The 24,562-nt window shown below is 52.9% G+C and overlaps 5 protein-coding genes across 5 annotated transcripts; 2 read left to right on the top strand and 3 right to left on the bottom strand.

Annotated features, from left to right (window-relative positions):
* Positions 1–1,832: 1,832 nt before the first annotated feature.
* On the bottom strand, positions 1,833–3,620 carry EsH8_X_000683 (glycoside hydrolase; the record flags this gene model as incomplete). Its single annotated transcript, XM_083274771.1, has 4 exons — positions 1,833–2,411; positions 2,522–2,766; positions 2,900–3,385; positions 3,524–3,620. 4 exons carry the CDS (start codon positions 3,618–3,620, stop codon positions 1,833–1,835), a joined length of 1,407 nt encoding a protein of 468 aa, XP_083120163.1.
* Positions 3,621–8,340: 4,720 nt separating this feature from the next.
* On the top strand, positions 8,341–9,243 carry EsH8_X_000682 (uncharacterized protein; the record flags this gene model as incomplete). The annotated part of the gene is made up of 1 exon (XM_083274770.1): positions 8,341–9,243. The coding sequence occupies one exon, from the start codon at positions 8,341–8,343 to the stop codon at positions 9,241–9,243; it is 903 nt and encodes a 300-aa protein (XP_083120162.1).
* A 327-nt stretch (positions 9,244–9,570) lies between these two features.
* Positions 9,571–10,863, bottom strand: EsH8_X_000681 (uncharacterized protein; the record flags this gene model as incomplete). The annotated part of the gene is made up of 1 exon (XM_083274769.1): positions 9,571–10,863. One exon carries the CDS (start codon positions 10,861–10,863, stop codon positions 9,571–9,573), a length of 1,293 nt encoding a protein of 430 aa, XP_083120161.1.
* Positions 10,864–20,394: 9,531 nt separating this feature from the next.
* On the top strand, positions 20,395–21,851 carry EsH8_X_000680 (uncharacterized protein; the record flags this gene model as incomplete). Its single annotated transcript, XM_083274768.1, has 4 exons — positions 20,395–20,691; positions 20,775–21,395; positions 21,466–21,600; positions 21,672–21,851. 4 exons carry the CDS (start codon positions 20,395–20,397, stop codon positions 21,849–21,851), a joined length of 1,233 nt encoding a protein of 410 aa, XP_083120160.1.
* Positions 21,852–22,194: 343 nt separating this feature from the next.
* On the bottom strand, positions 22,195–23,759 carry EsH8_X_000679 (uncharacterized protein; the record flags this gene model as incomplete). The annotated part of the gene is made up of 4 exons (XM_083274767.1): positions 22,195–22,984; positions 23,039–23,260; positions 23,313–23,383; positions 23,445–23,759. 4 exons carry the CDS (start codon positions 23,757–23,759, stop codon positions 22,195–22,197), a joined length of 1,398 nt encoding a protein of 465 aa, XP_083120159.1.
* Positions 23,760–24,562: the final 803 nt, after the last annotated feature.

The raw sequence follows: 24,562 nt of genomic DNA, 5'->3' as shown, positions 1-24,562 counted from the left end.
ATTAGACTTCACAGTTCAAGAAGACAGTTCCGAAAGTCCTCGTTGTACCAGATGCCGCGGCACACCTGGCGGGGGGTAGTTCTGCGTCATGTGAAAGCCACCTGATATCGAAGACTGATGGAACATCGCAAACCAAGTTCACTCGTAATGAATCTGGCGACTCATCGTTTATTCGGCAACCCTACGCCAGGAAATGTCCCAAGCGGGGTGGGAAAAAGCCAGGCATTGTGAAATAACAAGCGCAACTCAACAACAAAAAAACACCACATCACATGTCAGGTCCCAAGCAAAAACATGTCCAACTCTGCGCTCCTGGTGGCACTCACGCCCTACACGTAGACCCGAGGAGGGAAATAATGTGCCCTCGTCATCATCATGCAAGCCCGACTCTTTGGCGCCTCTCGAACCCGTCGTTTGCAGAGCCGGAAGACAACACATGGCAAAGCACAAAAAGGGACCGCTACCGCAGCACCCCCCGAGACAGCGATCCCCATGTCAACGAGAGCGATGGCCGCGGCGGGCACCGCGAGCCCCGCAATTCGTCGGCTGCGGCCCGAAATAAACGCATCAACCAGGCCTGCCGGGAACCTACACTAGCCCGCAAGGGTGGTTCGACCTCGCCTGGCGGGCGGCGGTCCGGGTTCCAAAGGCCGGACAGGGTTCCATGCTTATCTTGTAGCTTGAAGGAGGTCGTTGCGGGGTGAGGGCTTCGTGGGATATGTTCTCCGGCCGCGCAGTGATGGAGTAGGTGGCTCTAGCTAACCGGGTGGATGGCGGCGGCATTAGACAGCTTCGAGAGACTGTTGGTTCGGGGCCGAGGGTGGCCGTGTGGCTTGTTGCATTTCGACGTGTTAATCTCACGTATCCGAACTCTCCAGGGAGGATCGATGCGAGCGAGCCTGTATCATATCTTGACAACATAGTCAAGGCCAAAAGAGGTTCGAAACACGTCAAGTCATCTCGCCGGTATGCTTCATTCTCTTCCCAGAGCTTCCCAGAGGGTAGAAGCATACCCAGCCACATGAAGCCATCGCCTCCATCACCTCCATCGCCGGGAAGAGGCGATGTTCAGCAATGAAGCTGTGACGCTGCTGCTGCTACTGCTCCACACGAGCAAATACTCTCGAACTGACTCGACGCGCCGACGACCTGGCACACGCCCCCCCACGCCCCCCCACACGCACAGTCCCAGCCCATTTTCTCTTCCAAGTATAGTTGGCCGCAGATAGACTTTTGCCATGGCACATGGAGCACCCTTGCAAGCACGCACTCAACATCAGACGGCGCGCCCGCCCACACGACCAGATGAACGGACATACCCGATCCCCAGGGTTTTTGTTCTTTTTATATTCTCTTCTCTTTTCTGGAGACTGCTACAGTTGTTTGCAGGTTTTCCCGCAGTGCCGGAACAGGACTGTCCTGTCTTGTCTGTGCATGTCCACCAACTCTCCAAAAATGTACACAAATCTACATGTGCCCGAGGCTGTTTCCTTATACACGCAGCTACCTCCCACGCGAGCTCGGATCATCAAGCGGGAGGTCCGTAGAACGGGATGACAGGAAGGGGGGGATAAGCCGGAAGGTAAGAGAAAGAGAAAGAAGAAGAAAAAAAGGAAATTGAAAAGGAAGAAAGAAAAAAGCCGTGGTAGCCAGTAGTAAGTAGTTAGCAGTTCCCCTGCAGTGTTTACCCAGAACGCCATGCCATGCGCATCCAGATATGTAACCCGTACAACAAATCAAAACAGCCCCCATTAGGACCACACACGCACACGCAGGTGTGCCTCTCCCACTTCATCATCCCGTCGTGGCTCCCGCCTCCCAAGGTTCCCCTTTTAGTCGACCAAACTCATCCATCCCCACGTGCCCAGACCGCCGGCGAGCACGATGAATGTCAGGATGCCCGCACCGGCGCGGTCGGCCGTGGTGATGGGCTCCGGCTCGATGTTGTCCTTGCTGTTCGATCCAGCGTCCGGGTCGCCCTTGGAGATACCGCCGGTGTTGTTCGTGGCGGGCGGCTCGGCGGCCTCGATGAGCAGACTCGACACGGCGGCCAGCACGTTCATCTGCTCGCCGGCGCCAGACGTCTTGTCGGTGGCCGGGTCGACGAAGACGCCATCGTTCCAGTAGAAGCCGCACACACGGCCCGTCTCGCCACCCGTGCACTGGTTGACGGCCCTCTGCGCCGAGTCCTTGAGCACGGGCAGGATGATGTCCTTGGTGAAGGGGGCGATCTGGGTGACGACTGAGAGCCAGCGGGCGACGTAGCCCTTGAACGACAGCATGTCGGCGGTGCACTGGCCCTTGCGGCCCTCGCAGGCGAGTTCGTAGCCCGTGTTGTTGGGGAAGAAGTTGAGGAAGAGCGACTCGGTGAGCTTCTCGATGCGGCCTTTCCAGACGTCGGAGCCGTTGGTCTGTCTCTGGTCAGCCCACGACACCCTCCCATTTTTATGAGATTGTGGCTTGGATGGTTGCACACCACCAGCACCAGCACAACCACTACAAAAAGCTGGAAAAAACTCACATAATTGTACATGAACGCGGCTCCCTGGGTCAGGATGGCGGCGTTGTAGGAGAACTGCTGCTTGTTGACGTCGGTGCAGTTGTGCTCGACGTGGCCGCCGTCGTAAACGTTCCAGTTCTCGTGGTCGATGTAGTTGACGCCCCAGAGCCAGTCCCAGGTCTTCTCGGCGTGCTGCGCGTACGTGTCGTTCTGGGTGTATCTGGCGAGGCGGGCGCCAATGTTGAAGAAGCATCCGTTGGCAATGGCTACGAAAACGTGTCAGCATATCCTCTTTCTTTCTCCCTCATCTATTCCATCCGCCCCGGCGCGCGCGAGCCTCCTCTCTGTCTCACACAGGCCAAAACACCAGCGGGGTCGGGGGGGTCGGGGTTCGCGTACTGTTCTTGTAGTTGTATCCGGCGTTGGAAAAGGGCACCTGCCACCTAAGTCCTCCATTGCAGGTAGTGTCGTGGCGGTCCGGGCTCGCCTGCGTCGTCCACACGGCCTGGGCCAGGGCGAGCCACTGCGGCTTGTCCTCGGGCGGGTTGGGGAACTTGTTCTCGGCGGCCAGCATGGCGGACATGCCCCAGAAGCCCTGGTCGTCGTTACCCAGCGATGCGGTGTGGTTCGGCGGCATGTAGTCGGCGTTGGGGCCGGTCTGGTGCAGCATGCCCTGCATGACGAGGTCGTTGTAGGTCGAGTCGCCCGTCAGCTTCCAGTAGTCGATGTAAGTGCCCATCATGGCGCCTCCTTGCCACCAGTAGTAGTCGCCCTTGTGCTCGGTGGGCGGGCCGGGCAGGATACCGGGGATCTCGCCGGTCAGGTTGCCCTTGTACTGCTTGATGAGGTCGTATGCGAGTGTTTTTGCCGACGACTTGATGCTGTCTGCATGAGGGGAACGCAACTGGTGTTAGTGGGGTGTGACTTTTTTTAATGGCTTTGTCGGGACGATGGAGGGGCAGCCGTTTGTCGCGGTTCAATCGCATCGCGGATGACGGCCCCGGGGTGTTATTCTATGCTTACCAGTTGAGTCGATCTTGTAATATTGCGCGCTTGCGGCCGGAAGACTTCCGACGAGGAGAAGGGCCGCGGAAGCGGCTGAAGCGAGTGATGTGACCATGGCGATGAGTGAGCCGGCTGGCGAAAGGAGGCCGGGGTGGTTAAAGGGCGATGAGAAGAAAACGGCCTGAATCGAGTGAAAATCGCTTGTCGGTCGGTCGGTCGGTCGGTCAATCGGGGTTGGGCGTCAAACGAGTGCGTCGAAGGGAAGATTAACGATGCGAAAGTCGTGAGGGAATAATAAGAAAGAAGGTTTTGTTTATGAGAAGCGAGTGTTCATGACCGGCGCCGCCAGGGAGTTTTCACGGTGGTGCGGAATCGCCGCAGAGGTGTCGGTCGGTCAGTTCGTGTTAGTCGTCGGCAGCGATGTGTGATGTCGGGTGTATTTTTTTTCTGGGGCGGTGTTGAGCTGAGGTTTCGGCGGTGTTGGTGGTGTTGGTAGTGAGTGGTGTGTGTTCGTTTGGTGGAGGGCGAGAGACGGAATGGAGGACGAGGATGAGCCGGGGATGGAGACAGGTAACCAACAGCTCAGGTGCACAGAAAAGGGGGGGGGAGGAACAACATCCAGGTCACTCTCTCGGCTCTTTTGGGCATCTGGGTGTATGTCTATGTTTTTTTTTACGAAGGGGAGACGACCGGGGGTGGGCAGAGGGAGCGAACAGGATGACGCGGTAGAATATGTCGTGGTGGCCGCCAAAGTCTTGGTATTCTTGGTACGGTCTTGGCCTTCTGGGCATCGGGGCTGTGCAGCAAATGAGAAGACGCCGCGGCGGTTGAAGGAGAACAGGCGGCCCCCCTTCAACCCTTTCCTCGTCAGGGTTCATATGAGCGTGGGCGGTTACTCTTCCGCAACATGCAGGGCATCCACGGGGACGGCTGGATGCGCATCCACCGGTTTGATCTCGAACGGCGAGGCATGGCACGGCTGATGCGACCGGGGAGCAGGGAGGGGATGGGATGGGCTTGAGCTGCATCGCGGGCCTCACGACTGGTGCTTGCTCATCCGGAGACAAGACGAGAAATGGGGACGAACTCTGAATGAGCAACGAGGCGAGACGGCGGGCTGAGCTGGGCTGGGCGCGACACAAGGAGACAAGGAGACAAGGAGGACGGACGCTCGGGTCGGGAGACGTCCCCCCAAAGAGAAACCAGCCATCCCTACCCAGCGCGAATGATGCCAAGACCTATCCCAAGCCAAATACGCGGGGAGCCTCTGTCAGTCATCTCAACGAGGGGCCGCCTGTCACGCACGACTCACGGACGGACGGCCAGCAGCAGAGGGGCACGGAGGTGGGTGGATGGACGAGCGAAATGGGCCTTTGGCAGATCGGACTGCTCTGGCAAATGTCGACGGGATGCAGTAGGGCGCAACAGCAACGAGGCCTCGACGGACGGAGGGAAAAGACTGAGAGACACGGAGAGCGAGAACGAAGTAAGGAAGTAAAAAAACAATAAAAAGGGTTGGACAGGATCATCCAGGGGGGTTCGTCCAGCGAGTAAAGCTAAGGCCCAGCAGCGTCTTGGCGATGAGATGGCGTCTCAGGCCAGCGAGGGAGATTGATTCAAGAGGCTGGGCTATTGACACGACAAGAATCCGAGGTGGATGGTGAGTTGGATAGAGTGCCGCCGATGGTTGACTCGCCGTTTTGCTTTTGCCTTCTTTGTTTGGGTTGAATTGAAATGCATCGAATGATGGTCCGTCCGCCGCACGGGGAGCGCAACCGTTGCGGCTTTGGGGGCAGGGAGGGGTAAGCAAGCAATGAAAGGGAACCAGGTTGGCGACAGAGCGAATGATGGATGCCAAGCAATCAATTCAATCGCTTCTTTGTCTTCAGTCAGGTACTGGGACAACGGGACTGGCTGGCTGGCGGGAAGAGAGGGACACAAGCAACAAGCACGGCTGGTCCTCAGAGACGGGATGGTGTGTGTGCTGCATCTCGCCTCGTGCCCAATCATGCTAAAAAATAAAAATAAAAATCACAAAACAAAAACTTGGTCATCCGTGGGAAAGCTCGATGGCACAGCATAGCAAAGCGGATGGATGGTGGTAAGTGACGGCAAGCCAAGGCAAGCGGGCGTAATACGAATTGGTTGTCGCGAGGCAGGCAGTATGAAGTAAGCAATACATGGTAGAGGTACCTTCCTTCGCAGAGCGCAATACGAACGGACACGCGGGATGATGGACAATGGGATGGCAGGAGCGAGAAAAACATGGCAGAGGCGAATGCCACTCCCTCCGTCTGGTCAAGTCGGGCAAGCGTGCGAGCGCCTGGCCCTGGCATTGCGGTGGTGTCTATGTACGCCAAGGAACAGATCGGTACGGCCAAGGCAGATCACACGGCGGCAGAGGGGCGCCGCGGGGGCAGAGGAAGCAGGGCCTGCAGGTGTCGTCGCTTAGGTTTTGTGGTCAATTCGTATCCGTAGTCAAAACAGAGGATCGTCTTTCCTAAACACCGGAAACCCTTGGTGGGCTGGGCTGGGCTGGGCTGGAATGGCGAGTGGGTTCTCGAATCCTCCAACAAAGTCGACGACTTGAAGATGAATGAGACGAGGGGTGAGGAGAGGGGCAAAGGGTAAGAGGGTGAGAGAGTGAGAGGGGGTGGGCAGGTGTGGAAAGAGGAGCTGGGATGGGATGGGATGAGATGGGAGCGAATGTGAATGAGAAAGAGAATGCATGTTTGAATAGTTTGGGTTTACAATGTCTGGTTGAGTACGGATAACTCTATCGGTACACCATGAATGAACCACTGATTGTAATGTGGATGAGACTACCGGTAAAGCTGAGCTGAGGTAAGGTAAGGCAAGGCAAGGCAAGGAATGACGGACAGTCCGGTCCGGGAGACACTGGAGAAGGAAGGAAGGAGGGAGGGAATGGCCAGCCCAGCCTGGAACCCTGGAACACCTGGAGAAGGAAGGCACCTTCCGAAGCGAAGCACCCAAGTGGCACCGCACGCAGCACAGCACAGCAGGTAGGTGCAAGGCACCCACCTCCCACCCACCACCTTCCCGGTCCCGACCGCAATTAACCTTAGTCCCCATCCGCACTGTGCCCACCCCACCTCTCTCCACCAATTCTCCAAGCGGACCCAGTCACCATTGAGTGCCAAGACCGCCGGGAATTTGGATGCGACTCTCAATTTCCTGCCTCAAATAAAGGGGAGGCGCACAGTGAGAAGTCGACAGTGCCGCCAACGGTGCGGTGGGGTCCCCGGCGCCCAATCACGTAAGCCACTCGAGCCATGACAGCCTTCAGCCGCCAAGACCCCATAAAATTAACGCACTCACTGCGGACCTCCCAATGACCAGCAACCAGCAACCAGCAAGCTTTTCCCCTGAAGAAACATACCATCGGCGCCCGAACCGTCCGGAGCTGCGGACGGCCGGATACCAATGCCAATACGGTACCAGCACCACCACCACAAAATAACCTCGACCTCGCCATTCCTCACTTCACGTTGTCACATTGTCTGTCTGGACGCCGGGAGAGTCTGGGCCAACCAATCACTACGAATCTCCACCGGCTACGGATACGCGTACATGGTATGCATACACCCACCCCGGCATCGGTGGGTACTAGTGTAGTATGCAGTGTACGGATTGGATGTGTTCCTGGACTGCCGCAGCGGTTACACTGCTACACATGTTTGGGCAGTGTAACTGGGCACTCTGGGCCGCCGGGGGTGTCTGGCCGTGCGGTGTTCCGTATCCCCTCATCTCCTACCTGAAGCACGAGGCAGATTCTCCGGCCAAGGTTTCAACACGCTCTCACACAGCCTTGTCGGCACTCGCCATTCCCTTCTTCTGCCTCTCTACACCGTGTGCCGGACATTTGCAGGCTTCCAATCTCCAATCTGCCACCGTCTTGGAGGGGGTGGCGCACATTGTACCTGATCCTCCCGACCGCCCGGCGGAGTTCCCTTCGTTTCGTTTCCATCGTGCTCGCACCCTGTCCAGCTGATCCGCCAATCTTCCGAGATTTGGGGCACCCACCATGGTGTACAAACATACGAGCCTCGTTCTTGGCCGTCGCCGAAATCAAAAAAAGGGCACTTCCCCCCCCCTGCGAGCCTCGGGATGACCTCATTCTCCCGCATCCCGAGGGACGCTGGACCAACCGGCTGCTCCGCCAGCACCCGGGACGGCCGGCCGCTCCGCCGCACACAATGCCGGGGCCCCGGCGCCGGAGATGGCACAATCGGTCCAGCTTGCCTGTCATCCCCAGGCTGAAGGCCGGTGTAATTGGCAGATACAAGGCACACGGCACACTTACAAACACATACTAGGCCCTACAAGGCTGATCGTATCGTCTCACCCACCCAACTAACACGATTGAGTCCTCAGCTTTGACGGGACCACCAACAACTGACTACCTTCTCAAAGATCGCTCGTGAATTATGCAATATTATCAGAAGCCTTGACCTATGTTTTCAGCTTCTCTCCAGATGCCCAACCGTCCAGTGTCCGTTGCGCTTCGGCCCCTCCCTAGGCTTACGTGAGATATCGACGATAAAGATATGACCATGTGTAAGCAACGTCAATTGGCCGTCGTCCGAGCAGACGAGGCGGGAACGTCCGGTCATCCGCCGCAGTAGGCAGAGGAGATGGCCAGGACAATCGTAGGGCCAAGGCCATGTTAAATAATGCACCACGGAACCATTGACAACTCTTCCACTCTTTACGTCGCTATTTTGATCTCTGTCATGGTGGGCTCCAAAGGCAGCAATTCCATTTCGACAAAGAGAAGATCTAAAGAATAAAATAAAATAAAGCTCCGCCGTATCATGGCCACTCTGAGCCCGATATTCTCCCCGGACGCAACGTCCTTCCTCGCGGGCTTAGCCGTCTACCAACTCCTGAACCGGGTTCTACACAAGTTGGCCAGACGGCTGGACCCGGCCTTCTACGCGACGCTGGAGCTCGACAAATCCCGAAAGCTGGCCCCCTACTTCGTCTTCCCCGTGGGCTTGCTCGTGACCCTCGTCACAGCTCCCATTTGCCTATCCGCGTACAACGAGACGCCCCCGGCAACGGACGTCTTCGCCGCCCAGCGCCCCTTCACCACCTCCGGCAAGATCTGCCTGGCCTCCCGCGGCGTCCTCTGGATCTCCGAGCTGCCGCTCCTCAGCTACTCGCCCGAGTACTTTGCCCACCACGTCCTTGCCCTGGCCTCCCTGCTGGTCACCCTGGTCCAGAGCGCCCCGCGACGGCCCTTCTACCTCATCTATGCGGGGTTGGCGACGGAGATCTTCTCCGACACCATCGCGCTGTTGCGACACCACGGCCGGAACGCGGGCAACTCGTCGGTTTTCCGGCGGGCGATGGTCGCCAACGTCGTGACCATGGTCGTATTGCGGATCGTCCCCATCGCGGCCTTTGCCGCCACCATGCCGCGGCCGAGCCCGGACTTCATCGCCGGCGTCACGATGTACTGCGTCTACCTTGCCCGGCTGACGTACATCCAGCTGCGGACCCTGGGTTTTATCGGCGACGGCGTGGACCAAACGGCCGGAGCCGGTCTGTCGGGCAAGGAACCGGCAAAGCCTACCTCGGCCATGAGCTTATTTCAACGTCCAATCACGCTGGTCGTCTGCGTCGCGGCCGTCATCACCTCCATGTCGGTGAACGAATACTTCAAGTCGTTCGCCGAGCACCCCGCCATGCTATCAAGCCGCATAAGCACTTGAGGCTTGAGAGACGAAGGCGCGGCCCGACTGCAGGGTCTTCACACGATAATCACACCACCCTTGTAGACTCACATGGTTGGCACCGGGGTCAAGGACAGCCCCTTACCAGAGAGATGTTTAGCATTGCATTGGTTATGACGGAAAACGGGGGGTTTTGTTGGTAGAAACGTAATGTTTGTTTGTTTGTTTCCGCAACGATGGTATCATTTTTGGAAAAGGAATATGTACAAATGCCTTCGTCCAGTGGCTTACAGTATGTAGAGAAGAATAGATAAATGTACATGATGTTACACAGAGGCGCGAGGCCCCCCCTTCACCACCACCCGCTTAAGCGACGGTGGCACCGGTCAGGGTGAAGGAGTAGTCCAGGCCCTTGTTGGCGGCGCTGCTGGCCAGCTCGAAGCCGTCGTACAGGATCAGGGTCTTGGGGGTGTTGGCGACGACGAGGGAGGCCTCCTCGCCGCTGGCGACGGTGGCGGAGCCGGCGCCGTTGGCGAGGGTGACGTAGCGGACCTCGCTGGCGCCCTTGATGGCGAGCGTGGCGGTGAACTCGCCGGCCGACGTGACCTTGACGTCGACCTTGCCGCCCGAGGCCGTCAGCGGGATGATGTTGGCGCCCATATAGCGCGGGGCGCGGGCGGACTTGACCTTGTAGCCGGAGCCGGACTTGTCGACGTTGGCGAAGTTGAGGCCGGCCTTTGCCTGGTTGAAGATCTCGAGGGCCTGCTCGTGGCCGATGTCGAGGTGCGCCATGCGGGCCCAGTAGCGGCCGACGATGTCGGCGACGGTGGCGTTGCCGGCGACGCGGGCCAGCGTGTGCAGCGGCGTCTCGTTGCTGTTCTCCTCGTACTGCACCATCATCTGGTGGAGCGTGTCGCGGCCGAGGCCGGCGAAGTTGTCCGGGTTGTTAGTGAGGTAGGTCAGGAAGGGCCAGGCCTGGTAGTAGTTGCCCGTGTCGACGGAGCCGTCGACGATGACCTGGTGCGAGTCGCCGATGACCTTGTCGACCTCGAACTCGGTGCGGCCCTCGGGCTGGTTGTTCTTGGTGCGGGCGTCGGCGCAGAGCGGCGACGTGTTGTACGTGTCGGCGACCCAGTTGGCCACCGTCTCCCACCAGGCGCCGGTGCGGCCCTGGCCGACCCAGGTGCGCTGGTGGTAGTGCAGGGCGTGGCCGTACTCGTGGACCGTGACCCCGGCGGTGGCGAGCCAGGTGTCGACGACCTCGAGCCAGCCGGCGCCGGTCTCGGCCTCGGAGTGCATCACGCCGGCGGCGTTGGCGAGGGTGGAGACGGAGTAGACGTTGGTCTTGTAGTACGGGCCCGAGTCGGAGCCCGGGTTGTACGAGAGGCCGGAGGAGCGCCAGCCGAGCGTCTCGACGAAGCACTCGTAGGCGCCCTCGAGCATGGCGAGGGAGTCGTCGGCATCGGTGCCCTTGCCGTTGTAGACGCGGAAGTGGGCCGAGTCCTTGTAGCTGCTGCCTCCGGGGCCGGCGTTGGTCTGGGGCTCGAACGTCGCGGGCTCGTCGGCGCGGGCGACCATGGCGGGGCCTGCCTGAGGGGCCGCGTGGGTGCCGGTGAGGGCGAGGAAGAGAGCGAAGATAAGTTGGTTTGACCTGGCCATCTTGGGCAACCTGAGCTGATTTGGATACTGAAGAAGAAGAAGAAGAAGAAGAAAGAGAACGACACGAAAGACAGGAAATGAGTGTAGTTGAATGAACGGAATCGCAGACGTGCTGTCTAGCAGAGAATGAAGTCGAGTTGATGGAAACCTGATCGGAGAATTTCCCCCTGGGCGACTCGAGGACTGCCGCCTTTTGTAACCAGAGGTGCCACCATCGCCAAGACGTCCCCGTAAGGGGGCCTCTTCAATCCTGGACTGCGATGTGTAAATCACTACCGGGCTTTGGTGTTGACGAGGTACGTGCTGGCCCTGTTAGTCGAGACTGGCCCTCGTTCACGGGGTTGCACCGAGTGTTTCCGAGAAAGTAAAGGTAATTTGCGATGAAACTCCGGGTTGAATCCTCCAATCACGTCTCTTCAGAAACGAACCCCTTGTCCTGCCTTATTCGCCGTGTTCCCTGCACCGATTACCTTAAAAAAAAGCATCATCCCATCATCCAAGTTTCACCCCCAGACCCGAGACCGAGAAATTCAGACAAACCTCATGATCGATAGATTCTGGCTCAAGAAACGAACACAGTGCTTACATTTAGTTTATTCTTGGGGGATTTTTTTTTCGCGGCTGCCATTTCTCTTCGCGGAGGCATTTGCGGCTCTGGAGACGAGTCAAGGGAATTGCAAATGATCCCGGCCTACAGTGTAGTGTACATCCTCCGTCGATCCCGCAACTCGAAATGACGATGGTCTTCCCTACCCCGGGTACCCCATTACACTACTTTACACTACAGTAGACCCGACGATGGCCTCATCCTGCAAGTACCGTGCCACGCGCTAAGCGCTGACAGGTGTTGATTAATCGAACGATCCCACTCTGGCTCGCCTGGGTCCACCATACTCTGACACAGTTCCCTGCGCCCATCCATGGCGATCCATGGTGATTGCATGCAATATCTCCATATACAATTTAAAGTGGCTTAAAGCCTCGGGAACTTTTTTCTAGCGTAGTCTAGACTCTGACATAGTGCTCAATACTCCCGGCTCCTTGGGCAATCTTGAGAAGGGGGCATTCCCAACACCGGGCTCCCTTGGGCCATGAAGCCGCCAGGATGCCCCTGGCATATCTGCGAGTCTCGTTGCTCCTCAACCAACGCTCAAAGCAAATGGCAACTCTTCTCCGGGGCCATAACGTCAGTTTTGCATCTCAACTCCCTCTGTAACGCTGAATGATCATCTCTGAACCGGTTTCCTACACAGTTTTTCTATTTGGAAATGTTTGAAAAGGAACTTGACAACTGTAGAACTTGTGCAAGTCCGTAGCCAACCGCAAAAAAACAAAGTTGCCGTATTTAGTTTGCAACTAAGCGCGCGTCAGACCTCCCGAGTCATGCCAACTACTGCTTTCGCTTAAGCTTAATGTAAGCAATATAAACCCTCCGAATATAGGGGGGGCAGATGAAACCTGCACTTTTGCGGGAGATAAACCAGTCCACAAGAAACTCTCTTAGATAAATTTCTTCAACGGAGATCTAGCCATCCCCCTCTCATGCGGTCAACTCCCAAACCATTACTTACCGCTTAGTAAGGAATGCGCGGAGAGCCAGACAGTGATGGCTTCGTTCAATGGCTCTGCCAAGACGCCAACGGCATTCGGGCATGCCCTTTTCCGACCTCAGCTCTTTTTTAATTTCCTATACATATTTACTGCCGTTGTATTCGGAGTATCATTGGGCCCCAACTGTTCTGCTATCCACCTGCCTGATCTGTCAAGTCTGTTCAGTACTTACCTTTCTCATTTAATCGATACGCATTAACCCATCAGTGTTGTCATGTTTTGGCAATGGAGATAAGAGGCCAGTATGGGGTATTCCGTGACGATCCCTCTCTCAGGACTCCTTCAAAGAGCATAGAGTTTGTTGAGGGAGTCCAAATGGGGGGCGGATGTTTCTTCGAGCGAACTTAGTCTGACCTAATTTCCCGCACCATCGCCTTTCTTTCTTGCCAATCTATCCGTAAGGGCTGTCCTCTCATAGGACCCAAAAGATACCAAGCCGGACTGAACGCTCTGGGATTTCGAGCTCATCACTTTTAGCCGAGTTTCGCTCCCGAACTCGGGCTGGATTTCAAGCCTCAGTGATGAATGATGCAAGCAGGCGCCATGCCCCCTAAATTTCAAGCGCAATTACCCTACCTGTACCACTCTGACCCTGCCAACCAGACCCTATGATGTCGAGAACAACACGGTAGGGCCAAGCCGCACCTCCTTCCTCCAGCACCATATCTCTCCTTCCACTTTTTGCTACTACCCTTGCTACCGTGAAAAGCTCTGTGGTTGAGTGGTTTTCATGCTCATATTTCTGACGTGTTTGAAGGTTCTGGTTTGATTCCTCAATGAATAGCATAATGGCGATGTATCTATGTTTCTCCCAAACCTAGATGTAAGCCAGTTTCCCAGAACCATAGAACCGGAAGAGCATATGCGACGGACTTTGTGGCAATCGATTCATCTTGGTAGCGTATGGAATGGAAAACTTTGCATTATGGAAAGAAGAGCAAAATGTATAAAAGAAAACCCCCCTTCTTGGAGGAGTCCTTCCTCGGTTTCTTACACGTTCGTAACACCTTGCACCTTCTCTGCTGGCTAGGATGGATTTAGGACTTCTTCATCGGGACTGCGTTGAGAACCTTCGACAAATTTGGACATTATATGAGTATCTGGGCCACTTCCTGGCTCTGGTGGAAGTGGGCGATGCATCATGGAAGGCCGGTCCTTCCTCTCCCGGAAGGGGATGCGAGGGCTCAGCCCAGCATATTCGGAGAATGGTGATGAGAAGATCAATCGCGGAGCAGCTTCCCCCTCGACGGGGAAATCTCAAGACTCGCCAGATTGTATTTCTGAGTTCTCGAGTCTTCTCTTTGTTCTAAAACTGCCAGCGAGAAGATCCGGCACTCAGCTTGACGGCTCTAGGTCACAGACGTGGCCACGTGCTCTCTTGGTTCAATTCCTATCTCCAGTGGCGGATGCGAGTTGATAGCCCTTGACTCGGGAACTCAGGGTCGGCCTCGAGTGGCTCTTGGGTGTGAGTGTCGTGTGGTGGGGGCTCGGATGTTACCAGCAACTCGGATTCGGAAAACACCCAGCAGGAGAAGGTGGGCAGTACGCAGGCTGAGCGCGCTTCCAAGTCCTCTGCAACATCGGGAACACCTCTCCCAAGGTCAAGGCCGCCGCTGACGCGTCCTTGTCGGATGAAGAAGGCGTCAATGAGGAGGTGGTACAAATATAAACCCCAAAGACCGTAATATGTTGGGAAGTGGAATGCGGCCAAGAAGTAGAACAAAGGCTCGTCCGACTACTCAATGGCGCTCGAGAAAATTCCTCTAAGGATATAATGCCGTCCTTTCTCAGAAGCAGCATCGCGGGGGCGGCAAGGCCACCACTACCTTGTAGGACATCCGCGGATGAGTGCTGCCACTGTACTAGAATAGTGGTTCAGTTGGTACGACCCCGAAAATGCGTAAATTTTCTCTATCTGGGGTTGATTCTGCGGCGGTGCGAGCACTTCTGCCTGACTTGTCTCAGGGGCGGCGCAGGCATCCTCGAGCTACCCATACCAAGATAATACGACGAAAAGTCCGATTCTTGTCGTACTACTTTGATCTTTAAAAGCTCGTAAAATGAAACCCCGCCAGCATTTTAGAGGGTCATGTGAACTTGACCCTCAGATTGATCATTTTTAACACCCGTCCCTCTGTTACTAGCATAGAACGGAAGCCCTGCCAAGACCAATGTTTTCATCACTGGGTCGACTCTGTGCTATGGTGGATATCCGGCCAACACTTTATATCAAACGCCCTTTTCTTTCGGAATAGCTGGGGAGAATAACATTCGCATGGGCAATGTGCGTAAGGTTCTTCTGGGGCTGCACCTCCCCAGGTCGGTTGCTCCCCCCACAGCTGTTAATAACTACCCAAGATGTGCCGCAGAAAAAAGCCAGTGGGAATTTATTATCAAATGAGTATCTACATATTTTACCCAGAAGAAACCGAAAAGGCCAAGGCCATTGCTGCTGAACTCTGCAGGGTCCCGAATGATGACCCCTTCGTCGTAGACCAATGAGAGACACAACTAGCGGCACGAAGCTGGACCATCATCCATGTATTCATTATTGACCTACAGCTCCATCTCTACGAAGTCCAAAGTTCGGAACACACACTTTAATAAATTTGCGAAAGCCCTCCGAATTTCGCTTGCATGCTGGGTTACAACTACTGTCAGATTCGTACCAGGGTCAGGGATTCCCTTGCTTCGGAGTCAGCTCCAATGTCCCTTTGCAGTACTTGGTCACAACCAAACACCTTCCGTAGACGGCTTATTAACCACTCGACCTCATATGTCTTCTCGGCATATCCGTATCTATACAGCTCCGGCTCTGTCCGGGGTGGACGTCGCGGCAGCTGTATGCAAGCGAGTCAATACACGAGCTAGGCCCTATTTTCTTCTGGCCCCGCCGCTGGCATATTCAGTCTACTCGAAATCTGTTTAGTTCTCTAATACTGCAGGTTGCCGGCGGTTTTGGCTATCACATTTCTCAGATGCGTTTTATCTTGTTGGATAGTTTAACATTAGTGCCTGAATACCGCACAGAATAGGGCTTGCTGGTAAGTAAATAGCTGATAAAGAGGGAGCGCGGGCAGCTGGAAAAAGTGTCAAAGTCTAATGCCTGAAGTGATTCTATGGGCCGCTACTTACCGACTACAATCGAGAGCTTTCAGTAGACAACCTTGAATAACGAATCAATAAAGAAACAGACAGCGTGAGTTTTTGGCACAGTTAACTGTCACAGAACTGATTCTAACATCATCAAGTAACAGATAATGGTCATTAGCTCAAAAATATGTCAGCTCATTTCGCACAAATCCGTCAACCCTCTTCGCCTTGGCGCGTTGTTTTAATCCTGAGCCAAACTCCAGGTTTGCCTTTTCAATAGTCTGTTCGAATTTATCATCCGCCTTGTCTGTGAACAGCTTGAGTACCTCTTCTGCCTCCACAGAACCGCATTGACTAAGTGCCCTCCACACGTTCCTGAGCGAGCTTGCCTTGCTAAACTGGAGGAACAGTAGCGTAGTAATAGCAACAAGAACGAAATGTAGAAGTCGTAGACAGTAGGGGAGGTAAAACAGGCATGAATTTGGACATTGAGTCTCTCGATAATATGCCGCACTTGGTGGAGCATACTGAAGTCGGCCAATATTCCGTTTCCTCTATCGGTTTGCCTACGAACATGACACTTTCGAAAGGCTGACGAAATCAATAGTAATTCGAATATGCTGGTTCTCGATAGAAGACGGACAGTTCTTTTGGGATGCCCCATCCGGTGCGGACAAACACTTCATCAAAATGGTCAATTCGATTGTATGGTGCATTGTCAGTCACAGCGAACGTAAGGTTGTTGAGGAGAGGCCGAGCGCAGACAACTCTGGTATCTATCACTACTGCCGTACGGTGATATTCAGGCAAATTTATTCCCTCTCTTCCGCTTGTGAAAGGTAGAATCGCTCTTAAAATTGTTGTTGAGTCTTCGATGTTTTCGGGATTTCCCTCCTGTGTCGATTTGTTGAAGCGGTACTCGCCAAATCAGAAATATGTTTCTGGCTGCGAAATCCAGATATTTGAACCTTTAATGTTGTAAAAGCCCGTGATAACACCAGGACTACTGCTGGAGATATCCGTCTTGTTCGCGGCATATATAATCCCGGAGATTCTTACTGACACCGTTATGTTTGCTCTTTCGAAGCGGTAAGGAGAGCTGTTGAAGTGAACTGAGCAGCAGTGGCCAATATTACTGCGAAGCCAACGGCGAAATTTTAGATGAAGTCCCTTTCCAAGGCACAGTCCATATGGTTTTGGTAACTAAGCCGTACGGTGACGCAGGCCTTGCCCTGAGATTTCCATAAACCAGGGCAGCAGTGGGGCCACTTTCAGAGCCACACCGGCATTCTCAAATAAGAGAGAAGCGATCATGCCGGTGAATACGCCCAATTGAGTGAAATACACACTCGAATGGCAGCGGCCGAGAGCGCCAGTGCTGGCCTTGGTGTCTGCTCCCTCTCAGAGCAAGCATGGCTCCTTGCCAGCCATGGGTTCATGTGGCCATTGCTGCCAGAATGATAACGATGCCCAGAATGAGAATGTGAAGGCCGATTCCCCCAATGGGCTTCCATTGTTTGTGAACAGTTCAAGCGTTAGCCTTTCCCTGCCACAGTTCCTCCAGCAGGGAAGTCCTGCCGCTAACCTCCTCTTACGTCGCTTTTTGACCTAGGCTGGGCCCGTCGTTGAAATAATTGGAAGTATATGAATTGTGATTCTAGTATCGTTGAGTGCGGCTCATTTGCTAAGATGTATGACCAAAGTGCTACAAGATATGGACGCGAATTCAGGCTGGGGGGAACGAAACGTGAAATGAGCGGGCTTACTTTGGTTCAATCAGGAGGTTTAAAGCATCCGTATGCCCAAAGCGTCGCTAGTAAAGCGCAAAAATAAGGAGGGATGGTGTTGGCAGGGGAGTATCATGCTGCGTTGATATCCGGTTGGCATGCAGTGTGGCCGTTACCAAGGGCCAAAGAATCAATCTCACTAGGCAGAAGTATACACCTGATTGCTTGTAGGAATGCCGCCGCATATCTCATACACATTGGTAGCTAGGACACATACAAAACGACTAGTATTTTGCCACGTCGGCAATTACCTACGGAAGAACTCATTGAGTGATTGCTGGCGGAATCGATGACACAACTTGGGTCACAATTCTATTTAACCGCAAGTCCTGCTTCTCAAGATCGCCAGTTTGAAATCTGGCTTGGCCACCTCCCTAAATAGTGCGATATGAGCGAGCAGGGTGAGCAAGCCACATCTAGGGAACCTGATAGAGACAGTCTACTTCTGCTGTAGTCGAATTGGAGTATAAAGAGATCACAATTCTCATAGTATCTGTCTCGTTGATTTGTCGAGGTTGCCCCATCTTCTTACCCTTCTTATCTCTTCCATAAGTGTCAAGTCCCCAGTGTTATTCTGTCTTCGCAACGGGGATTAGCAAACAGATGCCAAGTAGTCTGACCATCCTCTTCCCGGGACTCTCCAAAGAGCAAAGGTCTATAGGGAGAGTCCAAATGCCCCCAGCGAGAGAACTTGACCTGAACTGATTTCCAACCTATCTTCTCGATTGACGGTTCCTAATCATATTTTTATTGTAGAACTGTTCCTTGGTTTCAAGACAAATTCGTTCTAACTGCTATGCTCTCCTACAAATGTAATGGATATCCAACTAGTGGTCCTAGTCCCCAAGATGGAAGAGTGGTGGTATGTGTCAAAAAACGGCGTAAAAAACCCCTTGTGCCGGTTCCTTCTACTTGACTGGAATTACTCCCTTCTGAAGGATGATATTGGAAGATCTGGTTTCGAGGTTGACGGTAAGAGGGTGCGTTATGGCCATCACCTTTACTGCCAGTTCCTGAGATGGACCACAGCAATTCAGGAATTAATAATCGCGTGGTAGTTTACTAGCTCATAAACCCATAAACACGGTCTAACAATCTACCCGTAACATAAAAGTGCACATGCACTACCGTAAACATGAAGTCACACACGAAATCTGCAATAAAGCTAACCTAAAATCGTAGAGTAACCGTGGTTATAACTTGAGTAGTTCAATGTCTTCGATCACACACTCTACCTTTGTCCTCTAATCCTTTGTGATTTTTCATGGGGCTGTTTTGATTTAAGTAAACTTGCCATTCAACCTCGTTACACTACTCGAGCGATTGCATAGCTTGTTTTTCAGTGATCCTAACGCCATCGTGGTCGAAGATTCCCGAGAAAAGTAGATTTGAATTAGCCTCGTGCCATTCTTAATAACTGCCTATGGCAATGGTGTCTTGCTGTTGGATTTCATGACAAGCGACCTTGAAGTCTTCGATTCAGAGGCGAAGTTCTTTAGCGAAAAACTGAGGGTATGACGCCCATTGTTGGAATCACAGGGTATCTGTTGTACTCAACAGGACTGCCTGCATGGGCTGGAGCTCGCTGAATATCAATATAGTATATTCGGAAGCTGTTAATCGGTATGTAGAAGAGAAAGTAGGAGGTTGGCAGCAGCAGCAGCGGAAGTGTAGATATAGCTGTTGGCAGCCCGGAGACGTAATCTCCAGGCTCCGCTGCTGCGGCCGCTAACGCGGCCCGCGGCCCGTATTCTGGTCACGTAATCCAACACCCATACATTAAATCTCTATTCTAAAATTGCTGCGTTTCTCAATTCGCTCGTTGTTTTAAAGCCGGAATTGATTGCTTCAAGGAAGTCCTCGAAAGTTCTTATAATCTCGGGCGGCGCAGAGGACGGGTTCCACATTTTCTGTTTCTCTGGGTGTCGATTATAGTTTGGTACTAATACGCAAGGTTATGTCCGTTCACCAGTTGTATTACTTGTATCAGACCATACAGCGTAGATTAAATCTTGCATACGGCTCTCAAATATATCCGTGCCTAGTAACAGTATGGAGATTTTTCTATGGTATTCTAAGTATTTCACTATGCTAATATTTATACCTGGTGGAGGTTTACATCCTCCGCCTGCTATCGGCACCGCAGCCGCAGTAACTCCAACCAACCATTTGAGTCCCAATTTCACTAGCTATCTGTAGGTCAGAACCCGCAAAACACGACTAATGCACCCCGTATCTGCATCTGACGTAGCCTTGACTTATGCATACAAAGGCCCCCCTGTGCAGCACAGGATAACTAACTAAGCTGATTTACACTAGAATTTGCGTCGATCCTATGTGGAACCTATGGGTCCGGAACACCCTGCCGACGTGAAACTCGGCGTCGGACTGCCCGACGCCTCCGAACACAAGACTAAGCGGCGAGGACCGGGGGTTTAACAGGTCTGTAGAGACTTAGGTACTAGGTTCTTCATGTTGTAGCATTCCGAATAACTCGGGTTACCTCGTATACCTCGAGCGGCCTACAGCCTAAAAGCTCGATCATCCCGATGTTTGTCGTTAATATGATTACCACAAGACAAACGAACTATAGAGTTCTGTTATTGTCATTTACACCTCTTCTCTTGATAAACAGCACCATCATCATTAAGTGTTATTCATTATCTCTCAAAACTTGCGATGAATGATACTTCCATTCATTTTATTCTTGAAGGTCTGTTTTACAGGCTATTAGTTATAGCTGCCGCTCTGATCTTGCTCCGCTACGTGGTTCGAGTCGCATACCATGTCTTTATTTCGCCTCTGAAGTCGATCCCTGGGCCTTTTATGGCCAGGTTCACGAGGCTTTGGGAGGTCTGGGCGATGAGTCGAGGAGGCTTCCACAAGAGAGTGGTAGAACTACACGAGAAACATGGTAATCATTACGCCCAAAGCCACCATGCGGGCACTTCGCTCTTAACACGCATTTAACTAACCCTGAAGAAAAGGACCAATCGTACAACTGGCGCCAAACCGGTTCAGTGTTGACACGTATGCCGACATGAAGAAGCTATATCGAGTCACCGACGCATGCCCGAAAAGCGACTACTACCAGACATTTGGCATTCCGGGTACACACAATCTACTGAACATACAGGATGAAAAGTTCCATTCCAAGAGGAAGAGATCTGTGGCTGGTCTGTACTCGGTATCAAATTTGCTGCACTATGAGAGCGCGGTCGACACAACGAATGCAATTCTTAGAGACAAGATGCTGCAGCTTAGTCAATCGGATGCCATGGTCAATATCCCAAAGCTGTGTCAATACTACGCGTTTGACGTTATTGGGCAGATCACGGTAGGGCCTTGTTTCTCTAGAGTGTCACGGTCGATTGCTATTGCGCACATGGGGATTGCTAATCCAGAGTTCAAATAATGTAGTGGAACGACAATTTCAATATGATCTCCCAGCAACGCGACCCAACCGGTGTCCTTCTCAACATCGAAAAGACCCTAAAAGGATCGGCATATATGGGCTTAATTCCTGAAGTCGCACTCTCCCTCTTCAAATGCATCAACAGCATCACTACTACGCAGGCTGGTGCAGTTGATGATATAATCGACTCGCAAATTCGAGACACCGCTGTTGAGATGAAGAAGAATGCGAAGAATCCGTCAAACGTTACTACCACGTACGAGCCTTTCCTGTTTAAACTTCTTAGACTGGAGTCGGCCGGTCAGGTGGATCACGACAGTGTGCGCGACGTTACGAGTAGCAATATTGCCGCGGGCTCCGATACCACTGGCATCACGCTCTCAGCCATGCTCTGGTACATATACCACAACCCCAATGTCCTAGCCGCCATCCGACAGGAGATCGACAACTTCGCTGCAGAAGGCCAATTGTCGAATCCAGTAACCTGGAAGGAGAGCCAGACTATGCCATACTTGCAAGCAGTCATCATGGAGACGCTTCGGATGCATCCCGCCGTCGGCGTGCCTCTCCCACGCATAGTTCCAAAGGGCGGTTTAGAGCTGAGCGGTGTCTTTTTTCCAGAGGGTGTATGTTCAACGCCCCTTAATACCCCAAGTAACAAATTTAATCGAGCAGAGCTTACTTATGGGAGTGAAGTCTGTCGTAGGTTGCTCAGCGTGGGCTCTCCATTACAATCAGAAGGTCACAACCGCGCCCGAAGTGTTTAGACCCGAGCGCTGGCTTGATGGATCGGTCAGGGATCTCAGCCCAAAGCCATCAGAGAGCTTCTCAGTCAGTCTATTCCTTACTTTCTCTATCTTCCCTGGTGCCACGAACAGTCTACTGACAGCAGTGAAATGAAGTTCGGTGGCGGTTCGCGTGTTTGTATCGGCAAGAATATTAGCTTGCTTGAAGTCTTCAAGGTCATTCCGCAGATTGTGCGCGAGTTTGAATTGCACTTCGATGGTGAGGATTGGGAATTGGAATCGGGTTGGTTTGTGTATCCTTGCTATACTGCTCGGATTAGCCTGAGGAAGAATTAGCACAGGCAGTTAGTTAATGTCTGGTCAACCGGACATATGCATTGCCCACAATACCCATTCTTGCTCATGTAGCTATAGCACGACCTTCAATCCAATGTACAGAATTCCCGCCTCTATCTTTTTAACTGAACAGTTGCTACTTTCGCCTGAGTTAGCGTTAAGCTGGTGAGAACTCACACCGATCTCATTGTTGACTGCTAAGCATGAGGGAAATTCGGGGTTGATATTTTACCGAGAGTCTGAAATACCCCAAGAGCTCCTTTTTGTTTTCCATCTGACTATCTGGAAGGCTTTCTGTCCGTATACCGCGTTGCCCCATTATATTATGTTGAAGTGATCAGCACTACCATACCTCCCATTTGGTACCCTTTCCAATTGCACACAGTCGGTTGAAGAGCGCATCCCGGTATGGGAGAGCAGTGACGACCCATTGTTTATCATTCTGATCGACAATTCTCAGACCATCATAGATGGGTCCATCCGTAGCCCAACCCGATGCAAGTTTTGCCTTCATTCCATAACCAGAGTGCTTTCGAAGCTGCGTTATACCTTCAATGTTGAGAGCCCACACGGTATCAAGGTCCACGTTATCGATAGAGTTCCGGTTGAAGGCAACAAAAGGCACATCGGCAGATGAGTTGACGTAAAGAAATCCCTTTTGCCCGTCGTAACGGGCGCTGAATTCCACAGGCCCGACAACCTCTGGACCGTTATGGGATGAAGGGATAACACCGACGCGCATCTTCGCGTTTTCTGATCCGGCCTTGGCCCGGAGCTTGTCGACACCACTGCTAGCTTTGGCAACCCCCTTGGCGCCGCTTTTTAGAATGCCAAACATCTTTTCGCGCTTTTTGCCGTGCCCGACGGCCTGTTGTATCTCGGTGTCTTCGCCGCCAGCATGCTCGGCAATTTCCGCATCGCGTTCGGCAGCGTGCTCAAGCTCAGCCCGCGAAGCACCCAGGGGGCTGTCATCGCCCAATGCGTCAATGGTATTTTCGTCAATGGCGATTGCTTCATCGGGAGGAGCATGGTGTACATGTGCCGGTGGGGGAAGGGGAGCCTTGTTTGCCTCGCCTATTCGAAGAAGCGTCAATGCCAGTTGAAGATTGGTCGGGACTCCTTTGAATAAAGTGCTGTCAACCAGTTAGTAAACTCAACCCTGATTGATTACCATATTTATGACGTACTTATTGAGGTGGAAATATTGTGTCCAATTGTTATCATTCATGTAATGATACGTTTTCTTCAGCAGAGGATCGCCGAAGAGTCCAACTCCGATAATAAATGTGACGCCTCTGAGGAAGATATTCCTTGTCAAAACCAAGGACACCGCGGCTAGAGGCGCTATATAGGCGGCCAACCGAAGGCTATGCTTCTCTCGGTCAAAAGGAGGAGTGGGAGCCAGGATGCTACGGCAGTAAGTATGTGCATGAATCTGACTAGGAAGATGAATAAACATACTTTGACAAGCGCTCCCAAAAGTCCGACACGAGAATAATCATGTGGAGTAGTGGTGTCATTTGATTCCAGATCTTTCGAAAACTTGTTAGTAACTTCGAATTGTAAGTGTTGATGATAGAACTGGGGCATTACCTCTTCTTCCATGGGCGCTTTCGTCTTATCCTGCGATGGCCTGTCCATACCCTCTGCTTTGTCCTTCACAACAGCCATCGTAGTAACATCCAGCTGGGGTTTGAAACCCTGCTTGCTGCCGCCTTCCAGTTCGTTTGGGGCGCCGTGCGGATCTCGTCCCGTCATCATATTGGTGGCGATAGCCGCAACACTGGTCACAAAATTGCTGGCTTCGTTTTCGACAGACTCGCCTTTGAGATTCTGGGGGGCTCCAGTAGCCGAGTCTGTAGATCCGAGTGTGCCAGCCAACGGCTTTGCTAAACTACCAGTGGCCATGTCGACCATAGCCAGCGGTGCTGGCGGGAACAGGCGGAGCCGGAATTTAGGCCATATGATGCAGGCGATCAGTACGCCCGCCAAAGAAAACATCAAGCAATCAAGGAACCATGCGACAAAATATGCCTTCAATTTTCATGTCAGTGAATACTCTGTCGTTGGGAGTAGGGATCTCTCACGGTGCAAAATGCCGCCGTTCTTCTGGTTTCGCGCCAGGAGCGAAGTCGAGCCATGCTTTTCATGAATGCAAGCAATCCGAGGAGCTAGGAGTTAGAGTCAGGATATTGAGAACATTGAAGTCGTGACCCTTGGATATGAGCATTTGTACTATTCCCATGTATAGCCTTTCGACTTCACTGCGCAGCTTGTTGGGAGAGCATTGCATGTCCTCCGCGACAACCAGATCGAGACCCCCATACGGTACATTTTCGGTTTTCTTCAATTCATAGACTTCCTGTTCACACTTAGTTTTTGTTGTACGTTTAATTGGTTCGGTGGGAGGGCAACTTTATTGAGCCTTCGAATAAGCACCCATGCATCTTCATTGTGCAAGTCTTTGATCCATGGCCTTGCGTCGTGGTCTGGATTCTGATTCCATCCCAAATCGAACACCGAACCATCATCGCTGAGAGCGGCGTTGCTTGTATCCAATATATTGGGCGTTGAATCTGCTATCGCATGAGAGTATGTTTTACGCTGATCATGTGCCATCTTGGAAGAAACTCAAAGCAATGTTACAGGTTCTGCTGACAATATGGTAACTACTTTTGCCAAGAAGAAAAGCATGCACGATGGAGCTCGGG

Source organism: Colletotrichum jinshuiense, chromosome 10 (genome assembly GCF_051148585.1).
Source record: "Colletotrichum jinshuiense chromosome 10, complete sequence".
Classification (NCBI taxonomy): Eukaryota; Fungi; Ascomycota; class Sordariomycetes; order Glomerellales; family Glomerellaceae; genus Colletotrichum; species Colletotrichum jinshuiense.
The sequence above is the reverse complement of the archived record's forward strand: the minus strand, read 5'-3'. Positions and strand labels throughout refer to the sequence as shown.